General features: G+C 34.8%; 1 protein-coding gene across 6 annotated transcripts in view; it reads right to left on the reverse strand.

Annotated features, from left to right (window-relative positions):
• Positions 1-18,396, reverse strand: part of nrm (neuromusculin) — a 593,812-nt gene that overhangs the window by 11,122 nt on the left and 564,294 nt on the right. For 4 of the 6 annotated variants that reach the window (XM_065370891.1, XM_065370847.1, XM_065370867.1 and 1 more), the window contains 11 exons: positions 15,148-15,314; positions 11,867-12,139; positions 11,462-11,758; positions 7,855-8,002; positions 7,570-7,772; positions 7,224-7,484; positions 6,877-7,128; positions 6,729-6,746; positions 4,812-4,958; positions 4,204-4,237; positions 3,639-3,880 (listed from right to left, as the gene is read on the reverse strand). In XM_065370891.1, the coding sequence (XP_065226963.1) occupies positions 3,639-3,880; positions 4,204-4,237; positions 4,812-4,958; positions 6,729-6,746; positions 6,877-7,128; positions 7,224-7,484; positions 7,570-7,772; positions 7,855-8,002; positions 11,462-11,758; positions 11,867-12,139; positions 15,148-15,314 (2,042 nt within the window). The remainder of the gene's footprint in view (positions 1-3,638; positions 3,881-4,203; positions 4,238-4,811; positions 4,959-6,728; positions 6,747-6,876; positions 7,129-7,223; positions 7,485-7,569; positions 7,773-7,854; positions 8,003-11,461; positions 11,759-11,866; positions 12,140-15,147; positions 15,315-18,396) is intronic. The other 2 variants (XM_065370857.1, XM_065370876.1) reach the window with 2 other exon arrangements.

Below are 18,396 nucleotides of genomic sequence, written 5' to 3' on the forward strand. Positions count from 1 at the left end.
TTGAAAGCCCTTGCTTATAATTGTGAATTATGTATCAATTTTTATTGAGTAATTAAGAAAGTATTTTCAATTTTCATTAAGAATTCTGAACTTCGAATGAAGCAATAAATCAGTCTGTAAGGTACCCAGAAAATTTTTGATTAATCAGCTTAAGTCGTCACTCAAGACCATTGTTGGGAGGAGGAGAAGAGTACATCCACTAACACGTACACGAGAAAACAGCACTCAAATCCAAGTACACACAATACAATACACATTAAAAAATAGTCAATTACAAAAAAAAATCATCCACTGCCTCGCCTACCTGTTCCAGGTTTTTTCCTTTTCCTGGGATTTGTCGGTACGACACTATTGTCGAATTTTTTGAACGATACGACTACTCGAGTGCAATAAAAAACGATCATCGAGGAAACAAACCAAGCATACAAAAAAAATACGTTAGGTACGAGTTATAATTAATACCAATTCAGGCTACATCTAGCTAACAATATAAATCAACCAATAAGCGTTTTAAAAGCCACGCATACGTGCCTGAAAAAAAGCATCACTCGTTTCAACAAGCAGGCGAGTTAATAAAGCTCGAAAATACTCTAATTACCATCGCAATTAAACTAAATCTACCGATGAATAGTTATGGTAAAACGTAAAAAAAAGTGAAAATAAAAAAATCCACGCGAAGCTAATATTCTCCTTTTTTTTTAATCACTTCGCTCGCAAAAAGGCAAAAGTGTATAATGAAAAATTACCATTTCAAAGATTTCGCTCCATTTTACACCCGTAGAAGCATTCAATCTGCTTCTCTTTAGCTTTATTCACTACCAATATCATCATTATACCGAGACCCCGTTTCTTCGAGGCGACTTTCATCCAGATAATTTTTACCATTCGTATTACAATACCGATCAATTAACCCTTCTTTTTATTTTGCGCCACGAATTAGCAATAAGTTATTCTGGAAACCGCCACGACGCCAACGGTGTCTTGATAAATGGCGAAATGAAACGAAAAAGGAGAAAACTTCCAAAGGGCGAAATACCCTATTGTGGCGGGTAACCCAACCCAGAGTCTTTAAAGCATAACTTTTCATACGCAAATGCATTATAATCTCGAGAATAAACTTTTTTCCTCAGGCTGAAAAAAAAACTGTCGCGGTACGATTTAACTTTTCCCCGGTATACCAGCTAGAGTTTTTCCTTTTCTTATACTTTTTAACCCCCTTTTTAAAACAATTTTTATCCGCAAAACCCCTAATATTTAATTAAGAATGATTTCGTGGGGTTTTATACTTGATAAAATGAGCTTTTATATAAGGCTCAGCTCGGTTTGAGATGATTATTTAATAAACCGTGATTTTTTTTCTCGCTAATTACGAGTATAAAATGCTCGGATGATACACATTTCAGATTTGAATTTGGCATTTCTCAAAAATACAGGCAACGATGTCTAAATAGGTATTTCATTTCATTCTCAACGTAAAAATCATTAAATTGATCCAATTTGAATTAAAATGGTTCAAATATAGGGGATCAAATTTTTTTTGCAAAAATTTAAATCAAAACATGACTGTAACCGTCATAATAGCTTTTAGAAAGTTCCAATAAGAAAATCGACTTCAGATTCGATTCCAGCGCCCTCAAAAACATAGAAAACGATATATCACAAGGCATACATCGAAAAAAATCAACACTCATCCCCACTTCTCTCTGTTTTAACCCCCTCCACGAAATTTTAAAGAAGGCTCCAGTTTAATTGAGACTTCAGAGCCCAATGATTAAGTCAATCTCAAAAAGTAAAAAAAAAAAAAAAATGCGAAGTGTAGGCGAACATGATCAAATTATCAACAGGTGTCCAAGGTGATGGGAGGGGGTGAGGAATGGAGAGGGGAGGAGAGGGCGTTCACTTGAAGAATCATTCGAAAACTGTACATCTTTCAAACGTAGAAGTCAATCATTTGGATCAATAAATCATCTAAATCCAAAAATATCAACGATTGTAAACAACCAGTGAAAACTTTGATAAAGAGGAGGGGGAGGGGGTTGATGCAAAGGGGACGAAGACCTCGATTTCATTCAACTATAGGCATGTGACATATCAATTGTTAGATAATCGAGGTCACTGAACCCGAATCCGAGCTCGATTTCAGCCTTCAGTCACTTCAAGTAATGATTTCTAGTTCCTCATCAACGCAGAAATCATGAAAAATTCCATTTTTGTCCGAATTCAAAGTACAGAATGGCATAAAATGAAGGTAACCAATTTTATGCATACAAACTGATGACGAGGGAGGGTAAAAAAAAAACAAATAGGAAATCCAAATATTCGCTATAATTGAGCAATGAGCAAACGCACAATTAATTACATTGATGGACAATTTTTCATGCCCCTAAACTTCATCTCTTCTAGCCACTTCTCATTGGAATTGATCATTTTCTACCTTCCGACTTTGTAACAGCCTAATTTCACAAATAAGATGGGTCTCTAACCTCCATTCTGGATTTTAGAGTGCTCCAATGAGAAAATCCACTTGAGATTTGAACTTAGTGGGGTCAAAAACATAGAAAACGATATGTCACAAGGCACATGTACTTTCAAAAAAATCAACGTGTATCCCCACTTCTTCCTCCTCAAAATCCCCTCCACTCAAGTTGGAATGAGAATCTTGCAAAGATTATGAATTTGAATGAATTCTGAAAGTTGCACGTTCAAATTGAGGGAATTTCAATTTAAAGAACCGCATTGCCATAATCTTCAAATGAAATAGCATATGAGAGAATGAAAATGGGTGTAAAGGGGAGTGGGGGGGGGGTAACACACAAATGACCAATAATTCTACTAAACGTCGATAATTTTGCAAGGAATTTGATGAGGACAACATCATTACTTACATCATTCTCAATCATTTTGTGCAAGTAAAACAAAAGTTCGACGTTGAACAGGAGAGAGTGGGGATAAAAATGGGAGGGGTTTAACTGAGTCCATCGAGGATGTCCTGACACTTCTGAAGGGTTGAATGAATCTAGTAAATAACAACTCAGATAAAGTAAGGAATTCCAATTCCAAATACATACAAAAAACTTCAGAAATGAGAGTGAATCATCACCAGTTGTCCGATATGACGAAGGGAGGGAGGGGGGAGCAGGTAGTATCCCTACTCCCAAGCAGTATCATTCAATAACTAAGTTCCGACTTCCCTCTCAACTTTGAACTGAAGCCAATCATTTGGTTCAATGAATCAGCCAGATCAAAAAATACCAACGACTGAAAATAGTGGTTAAAAAGTTCATGGAGGGGGTAGGGGCTAGTACTAAGGGGCAGGACACATGAACTTCACCAAACCATAGGCATGTGACCTATCGTTTCCAACATAATCGAGGTCGCTGATTCCGAATCCGAGCTCAATTTCACTCTCAGAACCTCTCCAACCCATTTACCAGTTCCCTAACGACATTAGCTTCGCGTTAAATCCACACACCACAAGCGACCAATTGGTAAATCGCGATTCTTACCTCCAGACTTGCCGTGGAAGACCCCTGGTAACGTATCCGTCTTATATTTGAGTTGTTCGGCGAAAAACATTTGCTTAATGCGTTGCGTTCTAGAACGTTGCGATTCGTTACCGATATTCTTTAAAACCTCACCTCGTTTGGTACGTTTCTCGGTGGCGGTGTAGTATTGATTTTGATGATGATGATTATTATTATTATTAGCATTTGTGGCGTTATTAATGTTGTTTTGCTGATTATTCGGCTGCGTGGTCATAGTACGTCTGGCGTTCAACATGTGGTTGTTATTCACATGTACGAGTACTCCCGGTTTAAGCGGCCATTTTGGCATCATAGGCGCCGGTGTCGTTCCATCCGTTATGTTATTCGCGTCCAAACTACATAAACGTCATGTATGAAGCCGAGTGTTTATATTGGTAGTGTTAATAATTTTAATTTTGCACCCTAGCAACCTCATAATAATCGTATAAAGCACCCTGAAAGCACCTTTCGAGAGCGAATCGAGGTTATTCTGCTGACCTCTCGAGGGGTCGATGACAATTCGCTCTCGATAAAAGAATTCAGCGAGCTTAGCATGTTATTAAAATAAAAAACTTGGAGAGTGTTTTTTGAAAAATTCATTTTAAAGAGTCGAAAGAGGGAGTGGGGGTAATTTTAATAAGTAAATATAAAGCATTAGCGTGTACAATGCGACACTTACTTCTGTCTGCTAGGCAGATCAATGCGGTTATTGTCTAGAAACAAATTAAAAAATGAACCAAAAAATAAATATATCGTAAGGTTAGTCGAGTTAAATAATAAATAACAAAACAGAAAAAAAAAATCAAACGAAAAACTAGTAATAGCAAAAAGAACTATCTATAGTCAAGAAGGAGTATAAGTAAAGCTGGATATCATAATAGGTACTCAAATAGGCAATAAAACGATATAAGAAAAAAAAATCAATCATTAACTGAGCAAATGAGAAAAAAACTCTTCAGCATGCCAAGCATTTTACTCACTACGATTTTTAGTAAAATACGCTGAATTCATTCGCATTTTAATTACACGTACTGAGATATACATAATCGTGCACTTGTCATCGATATAGAAATGAAGAAAGAATTTTTTCTTTATTCGAGAAAAAAATTGCTGGCTTTTTTCATTTCTATTTTTTTTTAATTCTACGAACCTCTACATTTAAGTATACCTAATGCACTCTGTGATCGTCTTGATATTGATTTTTCAGACTCGTGACTTACTCAAGTGGTCAACCAGATTTAATTTACTCGAGATTACGAAAATCATGTGGGAAAAAATGGTACTTACATTTTTCATTGGCTCTTCGTTTTCGGCAAATGAAGATGATTATGGAGCAGATAATTATCACGAAAAATATGATACCGAAGGCGATTGCTAAATAGATAAGGTATTTCGGAGTCTTCAGTAGACGTAATATTAACCAGTCTGTGGATGCTGAAAAAGTAATATTCGGTGATTAATTGAGGTGAAAATTGGTTCAGGGGAAAGTGATGGAATAAAAAAAGTAGATTTTTATCGATGTTGCAGCGTTTAATGTAAAATCCTTTAATTCGTCTCTCAATTACAATTTTCCAATCTCGCATCAAATATTTATTCTTCGTCATACAACGCTACTGAAATTGGACAAGTTGGCATAAATTTGATAATTATTTTCGTCTAGGTTGGGTTAATAAAAAAATTGTTTGACACGAACGATCCCTTAAATCATGATAATTTTACTTCGTAGCTCAAGTCAAAAGACTAAAATGGCAAGTTTGATAAACATCATGTAATTGAATGAAGTAGATAAATGAATAAAAACAATTAAAATCTGATTTAAAATATCAAGAGTAGAGATAAGAACAATGATGTTAGCAAAAAATAACGTTGGGTTAGTGAATAATAATAGAAAAAAAATTCGTCGAGTCTCTTCTACAGAGTCTGATGAATTATTCAATGGGATTATGTATTGTATTAAATGGTAATCTTCACTTTTATGTACAATCATAAAATGTTACTCGAGGATATAAAGATACTTGATTAAAATCATAAAATGCAATATTATAGATCCAATTTTTCCAATTTCCATGGATGGAATGGGATCCAATCAGATCGGAAATCCTCGATTGAAATTGGGTGATACGATTGACTGAAAATAATTATGTTCTTGGGTGGGATCGAATCAGAAATTGTCGATCAAGGTCGAGACCGTCGTTTGACTGAAAATAGTGAAAAGTCATCGATTATAGACAGATCCACTGAGGCCCGCACCTACCTACCTACTACCTGCCTGCTTATCCAACTACCTTCCTAATGAGAAACATTGTTGGTAAAATAATTGAAATTAAATGAAATTTGAGTTTTAGAAGAAGAAAAAAAATATGAATCAGAAATCTCAAATGGTGGCGAAAAAGAAACTGAACCGAGAAGAGACCGCCTCCAGGGTTCGAAAAGAGATGAAAATAGGCATGAAGATGAGGAATACTCGTACATTGAAAATTGCTTGAAAATAATAAAATTTTTGTCAACTAATAATTGACGATGCAAGGATCATTTTTAAAATGTCAAAATCAATTTCAGCTCAAAAAAGCAAAAAAAAAATTCAAAAATTAGATAAAATGTTCAAATTTAAGCTTAAAGTGTAAAAATCTTACATTTTGAGGACACTTCTTCCCACCTAATTCACTCTACATTTTCTCAATGCATTTATTTCTTTTCTCAAATTTCTCACATTTTCTGTCCTTGAACCCCTTTCCTTCCTATGAGAAAATTCATTCAAGTCTTTAATGGCTTGATGGGTCAAAACCAGCTCACGCAAATGCGAACTACACACTTATTTCTTTCAAGTTACTTCGTAATATTAAATCATACAGCATCTCATTTCGCTCTAGCAACAATCCGCGAAGGTTGTAAAGTGCAACACTTGTACTTCTTTGTGCCTCTCATCATGCAATTACGTTGACGATGGAGGCTTTCAAAAGGGCATCAAATCATTACGTAGGTGCGCGGTGAACTCTTCGTCAACATCAAAAGATCAAATTACGTCATTTCGTATTCATAAGGAAGAACACGTAATAATAATCTTTGCACGACTTGGAGAAAAAAAATTCCAACACCATCAAAGATTATTTAAACCGTTTGAAATACTTTCTACGTAGGTATACACTTTGAGAAGCGAGCGCGATAAAAGAAAAAAAAGTAGCGTACTTGTTGCATAAAACTTACTGCTTTTTTCCTGGTACGCTAATGTAAAAAGGAAAGAAAAACTAACATAATAACGTCGTCTTTATGGTATTTCTCATTTATATAGTGATTAAAAAGAAAAAAAAATATAACAGGAAATTGTGATTCACTCATCAGTGGTTCTACGTACCAGGCACATCAATCCAGCAAGGTTCGGAGACTCCGACGGTATTATTGGCCAAACAGAAATACCTCTCGTCGTTGGTCAAAATATCTAAAATTAATTCCGAGCTTCTCTGATCCAGCGTAACATTGGTGGGATCTTCTTTGCTGTTTTTATACCAACTGTAATCGATTTGTGAAGGGTTTCCGATCGCTTTGCAGTACAACGTTTTTCTATCACTATCGTCTGAAGCTGGTTCGACAACGCAGGATGGCTTAACTGTATAATGAACACCAGAATTATCAGATTCCTCGTCGTAATTCCATCAATAATTAACTAGCAAATAGGTATAAAAAATATCATACTATACTAACATTCGAAATCAAAATTCAAAGAGATGATATTTTTCCCATACGAGTTGCTCGCCTCGCAAACGAACGTCGTATCGTTGAACCGATTCAGGCCACGATTCAGACTCAATATGCCCTCGTAAGATTCGGTTTTATTGGTGGCCAAATTGTACCATCTGTACGTAGGCTGCGGTCTAGCTTGGCTGGAGCATATTACTCTCGGTGGTATATGACCTTCGCGAATCGTGCCGTTTATTTTGGATAAATTCATGTTAATTGGTGGAACTAGAAAATAAAATTGAGTTAGTTGTGATCTGAGCATTCTAAGCTCATTAGGGTCGAGTTGATCTCATATTAATAATACACTTACAATGGACCCGGAAATCGATATTCGATTCGACTCCGTTGCCCACATCATTCGCGGTACTGGCACAAGTATATTGAGCATCGTCTCGATTTGGAATCAATTCACCTCCTGGGAATGCTTTAATATTCAGTCTTAGCGTCGAACTTACGCCGGGGAAATCGTTTCTATTTTGATCAGCTGGGATATCTACGTTGAGTATTTCGTATCTATCAAGAAATTAAAAAAAACATGAATTATGACTGTTAAATCAATGTATTCTATTTTGAATTGTCAATTTGGTCAACTTACTCTCCAGTGGTGTTATCGATGAGGGTTCCGTTTCTCCTCCAGATCACTCGACATTCGGGGTAACATTCAAAGTCGCATTTTATATCAGCTACGGTGTCTTTGATCGAAGCGTTGGCGTATTTTATGGTGTTTATGATGCTTGGAGGAGCTGTAAAAAAGCACGAATAATAATTCAAACGACGAAGAGAAAAAATCAATTTTAGGGTTATGAAGTTTAGAAATAATAAATTTATAGTCAAAGTCGAACGATGACTTGAAAATACGGTTGGCCTATTCTCGATTTAATTAAGCCAAAAATTGAACCAATGAGATCAAAATCAAAAATTTAGTAGGTATCTGACAAATGTTTTACTAGTTGAACAACCTATTTAGTTTTAAATCTCTAATTGACTAAAATTTCAGATAATTTTCATTATTTTGAAATAAGATACATATTTTTTAAAGAAATAATTTCAAAAAATTCTAACCAGACACCCTAAATATACTTTTGACCAGACAAGTACCTATCAAATTTTAAAAAACAACAACAATAACAACAAAAAGGAAATTTTAAAAATCTCCAAGTTTGGGTTTCGCTGATTATTTGGAATATTAGGAATTCCCCCCTCCCCCCACAAGTAAATTAGATGTTCCAACCAGGATAACATTTTAAAAATTGAAAACAAAAAATCAAGAGCCTCACGTTATTCCAACATTTTTGCAGTTTCGTATTTTTCTCCAAGTCGTGGAGGGTCAGGGAATCTGAAGGGTCTTATCCACAAAAATCTTGAAAACTTCACAAACGATACACCACATATGATTCAATTTTTTGGTGGGGGGAGGGGGAGATTCTGGCCATGTTTGGGACATTGGTGTAGGATCCAGAGAGGTCATGCAGGTCGAAAAAATGAGAAGACATTTGAATTCAGCACAAGTTTTTTTTTATTTTCATTTTCTACCCCTCAAGGGCCTCAAGAGAATCGAAACCCCATTTTGAAAATCAGTTTCTAAAAATATAGAATAAAAAACTCTCAAAACGTTATAGTTTTTTAAAATTTAAAATTGCAGCTTTGCAATCATTATCAAAAGTTGAAATTTCATAGAGTAAATTCGAATTTGAGTTTTTCAAATTTATATCTACATACCTACTTAATAAATTCCCAAAAATCTGAGAATCAAATTAAAGAAGTTGAAATTTTGATTGAAAGAAAAATGGAGAGGAAGGAAGAAAAAAAGGAAGAGAGAGGAGAAACTGGAACGAAAAAGGAGAGGTAAGAACAGAAAGGAAGAACGGAAGATGAACGAGTGGTTTAGAGTAGCTTTTTTTATACTTGAGAATTTGTTTTTATTAGCAATCCCCCCTCCTGAACTTTTTTTAGTTTGTATGAAAAAAATCCCCAAAAATTTTAGCTAGCCAACTTAAAACTAACCAAAAGTTATAAAAAAATACGAAAAAAAGGAAGAAAAAAACTCAGTTTATTCTAAAAACTTCCCTTTTTTGCGTCAGGATTCCTCTTAGTCCTCTTTTCACCCCCCCCCCGATTCCCCAAGCTAATTTAAAGCTGAAAAAAATTAAAAATCTAAATCATCGAAATTGTCAGAAAATGCCCATTTTTTGTGCCAGAATTTTTCTAAAGAGCTCTCAACACCGAAAAAAACAAAAAAAAAAAAAATTTAAAAAATCCAAGTTGTGACATTTTTTTTGAGAATTTCTCATTTCTTTGCGATAAATCTTCTAACCTAAACAATATTGGTTCTCTTGCATGGAGCTCCCAAAATTGAAAAAAAAATCAAAAATCAAAGACTGTAAAAATTTCTTAAAAATTGTTCATTTTTTTGAAAATTCTTCTAAATTTGACCTTCTTTTATAAAACATTTTTCATCTATTTCCTTAACCTATTTCAAGTTTTATTTTTACCATTTGAGAGGGGGGGCTTCTTTCAAAGGGACCAACACAGTTTTTGGAATCAAGGGAGGTTTATTCTTCAAAATGATTTTTTTTTTCAAACATTCTGACCAGAAATTTAAATATTTCGAAAATTTTGAAAAATGGAAAAAGAAAAGGGGAAGGAGGATGGGGAGAAATGGATGGGGTGGGGGAAGGTAAATGCATCGATATCCCATATTCTCTTTAAAAATTTGTTAAAAGTCGAAAAAAAATCAGACAGTTGAAATTTTGATTGAATGAGAAGACGACGAAGGTAAGGGGTAAAGAATGCAAGGGAGTGGGGTGGACTATGCTTTTAAAAAACTGAACCCTAGCTAAAATCAAAACCGGTTACTTTAGATAATTCCTTTAAATGTAAAAAGGAAAAAATGAATACTTAAGTAGCAATTTTGGTGACCATATTTTTAATTTCGTGTACATTCTAGATAAGCCCCCACTCTCCCCCTCTCACCCCACAAATTCAAAACGTTGATTTCAGCGTGAAATTTCAAATGAAGGATTGCGAGGGCGATGGTACTGATTTTTTGGGTCTACATGCTCTTGACCGTCCCCCAATCAAATCGATTAGTCTCAGTTTCGAATTGTTTTGAGACCTGTAGTGGGTTTTTGAATTTCTCAATTTTCAAAAAAATCCAGACCTTATAATTTCAAGTAGGCCTAAATGGTTCTCTTGGTATCATCTTCTATAGATTCAAGCACAATTTTTCAAAATCTATTTCATGCTCGTTCAAGTTCTTATTTTTTATGGTACCCTATGCCAAAATTCAAAAATTTGCTGGAAACCGTCATTAATGGGTTCCGGGGGGGGGAGAGGGTGGTCAAAAATCTGATACAATTCAATTTCCAGCACTCTATCTCAATTTGATCCAAATTTTGATTTTTTTAAAAGGAAATGGGTCATGTATACTTAAAAATTCATCAAAAATTGAAAAATGAATTCGGTTTCTATTCAATTCCATCTGGTATGAAAAATTTTCGCCTTGCTCGGATACCTTGCCTCAAGAATAAAGCACTTGATAAGGAACTCGTTTACGTAGGACAACTCCAGTTATTTCAATTATAACCCTTTATTCTGGCAACATGGAAATTTTTTCCCTTTAATTTTCATTAAAATTCCAAATTTGTATGTAACATCGAGTATGCTCATTCTGACCCATTTAAATTTTTTCCGACGTCCTTGAGAATAATCACAATCGTATTCGTACATCTAGGTAATTTTCCCTGAAATTGTCCCCAGCAGACAATTTCGTAGGCCTACACCAATTTAAAGCTTCCTTATTACCATCATCTAGATAGTAAAAAAAATCTTGATTAAAACAGTAAAATTGAACCAAAAATAAAAACCACTCACCAACCAACAAAAAAAAACACCGGAAATCATGAGCCAGTTATCTTTTCGCCATATCGAATTCAAATCATGCTACAATATCGTTGGAATTGAACGCAAAACGCGGATGTGGCTGCATCGTCGTCGTCGTCGACTCAGTTTCAAAAATAACCCTAACTGTGGTAGATGGATCGGGACGGGGGTTGGGAAGGGGGATATCTAGCGACGTTTTCAAATACGATGAAAATTTTAATTACCATCGAAACGAGCCTATATAAACGAGAAACCGAATCGCGTACGTTTCCGTAACGTCGCGTCGAGTCGTCTATTGTACAAATAACAACGGTAATTACCATGAACGTCGATTGCGATGGTGGCATTTTCTCCGTATCCAGCCGCGTTGGCCGCATTACACGAATAATTATTGAGCTTTTGTACGATACCGACGCTCGGTATGTGAAACGTGTTGCCGGTAGATGCGCCGAAAATCTCTACGTTTCCTTTGTACCAGTGGTACTGCGTGTTTAATGGCCAGCCTCGTTCTTCGACGTCGCACTGTAGTACTATCGAGCTTCCTTTTACGACGACCGAATTCACCGAGTCGTAGTCGTCTTCGAGATAGTATTTTAATTTCGCTGTGCCAGGTAGACCTTGATATAACAGACAGAGTGAAATTTTAGTCAATTTCAATACCTATTTCAATTGCAATGTTTATCTAAAGATGCATTTTTAGAAATTTGCATAGGTATTATACTCACGTTGCACTATGACCTCGATTACCGGCGACGTTGGTCCCAAGCCAGCGATCGTTTTACCAGCGCAGGAATAATTTCCGTGATTATTGCGTACTCCATCTAGCACCAAAATACTCATGTTCGAGTTTTTCATCAGTTCTCCATTACGAAACCATCGTACTTCGTTTAATTCTCCCGGATTGCCTACTATCACTTTGCAGATTAACGAGATCTCTCGTTTATCAGTCTCGTTCACCGTGGTTGGTGTGTTTGCGTCCACGTACACCGTAGGAGGGTCTGGAAAACAAACAATAGTGAGACAGGCACGAAAAAAGTCACATATGCTCGAATGCTTTGATGAGAGAGACGATATCGAGCTTTTAAAATCAAATTTCATCATTTCCAGATATCATTTAGAGTCTCATCCAGCAAGGTTTAGATTTCCTCAAAAATCAATTTCGAACATTTTACACCAAAATCAAAAATTCGAGGAAACTAAAGTGTTGGTTTTGATTTTCAAAAACGTTTCATCTTTGGTTTCTGATAAAGTGAATAATGTGCCAAAAACGAAAGAACAGGAGCCCCAATTTTGAAAATTTTCATTTTCAAGGGCTCTGATTTTCCCTCGCAATGGAAATATTCATAATCTGCCAACTTTAATTGAGCTAAAATTTGGGAATCTAAAAAAGCATGTCAATCAGTTCAGAGAACCACATTTTGAGGTTCTGAAGGCAATTTTTCGATCATTGGCGAATTTTTGAAAATCTCAAAAAAAATGCTATCAGAAAATTAGCTTATAAAAGCAACACTTCTTGAAATAAAACTTTGAAAACAGGATTTCATACGAAGTCAACCACCTCCTCCCTCCCAATCGTATTGATCACCACCATTTCTAAGTCACTAAGGCCTAGCAAAATTTGACTTTTCTCCAGAACACTGAAATTTCTGTAGAAGGCAATTGCTTGATTTTGATAGCTGTACAAATTTAATTTCCTATTAGGTTGAGTGTTCCTACAGTCAATTAGAGTGAGTAGGTGAAAATAATGCCTACATCACTTCACCTATTTCAGCAGAAAATTACTGGAAGTTCTCCTCTGTATAGTTTGCAAACACTTTGGAGCAAATTAGAAGCTCTCAGCAACAGCAATTTTTTTATGGTGGAAAATTGACAGTTTTTTTTTATTACTTTGGTATAAAATTTTGGATCATTTCCAAAGTCCATATGTTTTTCTTAAAGTTTTGATTTGATAAAGATTGGAAAAATCTTCATAGAAAATACTCAAAATAAATGTCAATAACTTTGTAAGTAAAGCTTTTTTCAATTAGGACATATTTTTATTTTTTTTTCAAGTGTACAAGAAACATTTAAAGTTACGAAAGTAGGTACCCTAAAAAAAAAAGAAAAAAACTGAAAATGGAAATATTTAAAAAAAGTCTACGAAAAAAGTGTTTGATTCGAGTGTTGAAAATTAATTCGGGGTTTCAAAAAAATGTTTTTCAAATTGGGTCAAAATATTTGTAAAGAGATTTATTCGAAATTGGATCCAAAAATTTTTTCGCGGGGTTTCGTAAAAAACTTCACTTCTTAGTTTACGAATGAAAATTCTATTTCATATCACGACGAAAGAAATGTAATCCACGTTCACATAAAATTTTGACCCCCCCCCCTCTGCAGAAAAAAATATTTCCCGGAAAAATGGACGATTCCCCACAAAAAAAATTCCAGAAAAATAACTCATTTTGTGAAAATGAACATATAAATTTTACGAATGGGAAATCCTTCATTTTTTGAAAAAACTCCTTTTCTAAGTAGAATTCGAAAAAGCTTTGCTTTCCAAAAAAAGTTTATTTCTTGCAAAAATTGCTAAAAATTGTGAAAAGTTTTGTTTTTTGGATCAAAATTTTCAAAAATTGTCAAAAAATGTTTTTTTTTCAGAATTACAAAATAAATTTTGTTTTTTACAAATACTACTAAAAATCTTGCTTTTTCCAAAAATTTCTACAAGTTTTCTATTTTTAATAAAAATGTTCTTTTATGTCTTTTAGTGAAATTCTAAAAAAAAAATCGTTAAGAATTTTATAGAAAATTCTATTGTTTTTTTTTGCTAAAATTTTGAACAAGTTTTGCTTTTTTGGTCAAAAACCCACCAAAAAATCTTGCTTCTCATTGAAACTATCAAAAATTCTCGTTTTTTTGCCAAAATAACTGTCAAAAAATCTTACTTTTTGTTAAAACTGCCCAAAAGTGAGTTTAAAGACTCCCTGGTGAAATTTTTGATCTTTCAAATTACTCCAATCTCCTCCTTTTGACCAAGAAAACAAAAAAGTACTACTTTGTGCAGTAAATAAACCGTTTTTTGACATGCTATTTATCAATTTTTGAATGTGTAATCCGTATTTTTCCTCAAATGTGTTCAGCGTTTCTCAAACTGTGGTCAAAAAGATATTTGATTGTCTGAAAAGGTTTTAAAAAAATTTGATCCACATTGTAATGTGAATGAATGACTATGAAATATTGATGAAAATCAGGGTGTCTAACAAAATATGAAAACTAAAACAGAGGACTTTAAAAAGACCTTTTGGAACAATGAACTGATCCCCCTCCCATCCATTTTCACAAAATTTCCAAAAAAAGCTTCAAAAAATTATAATTTTCGAAGGAAACAAAAAATAATCAAAAAAAACTAAATAAATACATCAAACAAATAAACAATGGAAGTAATCAATTGGTTTACATCAAGAAAATATTTCATTTTTTGATACTATTTTGACGTTTAAAAAAGAGAAAAATTCTGAAAAATTGAGTTTTCATTTTTCTCTCGATTTTGATTGAATGACAGAATTATTCGAAAATTCGGAAAAAAGAAAGGCCTTATTCGGGCAAAAAGAAGGACTTTTTACAAGAGAAATAACATGAGCATGAAATGCCCTCAGAAAATATTTGGTTAACATCGTCAAAATATTGGATTTTCAGATTAAATTACTCAGAAGGAGACAAAATTGATTCATGGAAAATATCGAGGAAACCTAAATCTTGATGGATGCTCTAGAATAGCGAACAATCATTTTGATCAAATTGTCCGAATTCGTTTTTTTTGTTTGGATTTTTTTTAAACATCCATTAAAGGAAGTTCAAAAATAGGTACCGAGGTATAAATTTCAAAAATCAAAAAGACAATGAAACCACGAGCATCCTCGTCCTGCTCTCTATGCCACTAAGAGACTCAAAATTTTTCTGGGTTGTCTCCCACTCAAAGTAAACATCTTCATTATATTTTCGTCTCAAATAAATACAAAATACTTACATAATACATTGACTGTAGTCTCCGACGAATTCGACACACCGACTTCGTTCTCCAGACTGCAAAAATAAGACCCCAACGAATTTCTGTCCACTTTCTTCAGTCGTAATTTAGTATCGAAGAAATCGTACAACGTAGCATTTTCGGTAATACGACGTCCATTGAAATACCTGCGTTAGAAATACATATCACAAGAGTGTAAATTAGACGAAAATACACATCATTTTTACTCGAATTTTAATGCCATTATTACCCAACAAAAATAAGCTATCGCAGTTTACGTCGTTTCCGTCTTTCTCTCTTTCTCTCACACTCATTTTTTCCCCCTACATCCATCTCACACAAAAATGAAAATAAACCATCGTAATGTACCAAACAAAGCTCGCACGTACCATAGCGTATGTTTACGTTCGAGTTTTCAAAGACAGGAAGAAGAGAGGATAAGGAGGAGAGTAAATTCTCCTCCATTACTCGGTGTTTCTTTCTTTTTCACAGTTAGTGGTGCTTTGCACAGAGTTCCATTGTTGTTGAATAGGCTACATACGTATACATATACTCGCATACCCTATATGAGCGAGTATATAGCAATAGTAGCTACTATACACTTCTACATACTACATATAGTGTTATACATAATCGCACCACTCTACGGCGAAATTATTAACGACATTTACGCGCAATTAAACCCAAAGAAACGAATCGCGCCGAGAGCGCGTTCGCGTTAACAAAAGTGAAACTTTATTGTGTCGTGTTTCGCAGACGTTTTTCATTATTGCGCTAATTTTAGTAATTCGTAAAACGAGTGAAAAATTACTCAACGTATATATAGTACGTATAGTATATACGAGGTGTCATAACGAACGATAACCCGCCCCTTCTTCGCTTCATCGTGCTGTATTTAAAGTACCTATCCGTAATCCACAATGCTCTATAGGCTATGCAAAAGCTTATGTTAAATACGATGTCGGGATTATCAGGCGCTGAAAACCGTACTGTATATTCGATGTGTTTGCTACGCACCTTTACACAAGCATCTAGCACTTTGGTTTTCTGCTAGGTACCTATTCTATGTCGTTATTTTGTGTTTAGAAGTGAAATGGATAAATTGGATTAGCTTACTGTTCTATTCGTAATTAAAGACTTGCATAGAGATCGAGATTTTGGTAACTTTTTTGAAATTAAGAGGGTGTATTGTGAGGCTCAGGGAGAGGAAGGTGTGCTCGAATCAAAAAAAATAAGTTGAAATTCGAAATCAGCACCTCTGAAAATCCAACAAAGCATGAGTCACACGATTTTTTTCAGTTTTTCAAAATTTGAGGGACGTATTGCAAGACTTGAAGCGCTTTAATCGAAAAAATGAGCTGAGATTCGAAATCAGCGCCCTCAGAAACCTAACAAACCATAGGTCACACGATTTTTTCAATTTTTTCAAATTTCGAGGGGCATATTGTGAGGCTCAGCGTGCTTGAATCAAAAAAAAAAGTTGAGATTCGAAATCAGCACCTTCAAAATCCCAACAAATCATGGGTCACACGATTTTTTCAATTTTTTCAAAATTCGGGGGTCATATTGTGGGGTTTTTGGTGAGTTAATCAAAATATCAAGTTGAGATTCGAAATCAGCACTTTCAAAAACCCAACAAACCATAAGATAGGTCACACGATTTTTTCAATTTTTTCAAAATTCGAGGACAATATTGTGGGGCATAGGGTTCAAGGGTCTTGAATCAAAAAAAAAGCTGAGATTCGAAATCAGCACTCTCAAGACCCCAACAAACCATAGGTCACACGATTTTTTCAATTTTTTCAAAATTCTAGTGGCATGTTGTGGGGCTTAAAGAGCTTGAATCAAAAAAATAAGTCAAGATTCGAAATCAGCACCTTCAAAAACCCAACAAACCATAGGTCACACGTCTTTTTCGATTTTTTCAAAATTTGAGGGCCGTATTGTAGGGGGTGGGACTCACGGAGCTTGAATCAAAAAAATAAGTTGAGATTCGAAATCAGCACCTTCAAAAACCGAACAAATCATGGGTCACACCATTTTTTCAATTTTTTCAAAATTTGAGGGCCATATTGAGGGACTTGGGGTTTAGGGGGCTTGAATCAAAAAACTAAGTTGAGGTTCGAAATCAGCATCTTCATAAACCCAACAAACCATAGGTCACACGATTTTTTTTCAGTTTTTCAAAATTTGAGGGACGTATTGTGGGACTTGAGAAGCTTGATTCAAAAAACTGAGTTGAAATTTGAAATCAGCACCTTTAAAACCCTAACAAACCATATGTCACATGGATTTTTCAATTTTTTTAAAATTGGGACCTGGGAGACTTTTGTGTGATCCTAGGGGACTTTAATTTTACCCAAAAATAAAGAGTCGAAATTCGAAATCAGCGCAATCGAAAACATAATAAACGATATGCCAAATAATTTTCATTTTTCTTCTTTGAAATTTCACCAAAATGTTTGGAGAAATTTGATGCGAGCATGCTGGGGCATATAGAGGGGGAAAAGTCCACAATTTTAACCAAAATCCAAAATGACGAAATATGTCGTGTGACGTATCGTTTGTTTGGGTTATCAAGGTGCCGAGTTCGAATTTCGACTTAGTTTTTCGATCAGACCTTCTCTACTCTTTCCACAGGCACCCTAATACCAAAATTTTGAAAAAAAGGTGAAAAATTTTACGATATAAGGTTTTTAACGTTTTTAGGGGACGCTGAGCTCAAATTTTGAGTCATTTTTTCACCCAGTATCGCTTCTAGACAAACATGGGCACATGAATTCTAAATTGGTTGCCTAGTTCTTTAGTACAAGGAGTCTGCATTGAAAAATTTGAGCTATTTGCAAAATTCCTCTTGATTCATCCACCCTGAATATACCGTAGTACTTCCCCTTTGATTTTCAGGGTCGGCAAACCAATCTGCATTTGTGTAGTTCAAGTTGCAGCATGACTAGGCAAATTATTCGACATCTTTCACAGGACACCCTGTATATTGAAATGTATTTCTCAATCAATTGACCAATTGATGAATTCTTTCAATTAACAAATTATCCATCCAACAACAGGTTCAATTTCAAGCGCTTACTCAACTTAGAATCGAGATTCAGTTCTTCAACTACAATATTACCAGCATTACATTTTCTCAAAATTTGAAAAAAAGTTTCGATCCCATTAAAATTCGTGCTTTTTTTCCTTTTCTCTTCAGCCGAATGCGCAGAAATAGCGCAAATTGGCTCAAAAATAAAAATT

The sequence above is a fragment of the Planococcus citri genome, chromosome 1, assembly GCF_950023065.1.
Source record: "Planococcus citri chromosome 1, ihPlaCitr1.1, whole genome shotgun sequence".
Classification (NCBI taxonomy): domain Eukaryota; kingdom Metazoa; phylum Arthropoda; class Insecta; order Hemiptera; family Pseudococcidae; genus Planococcus; species Planococcus citri.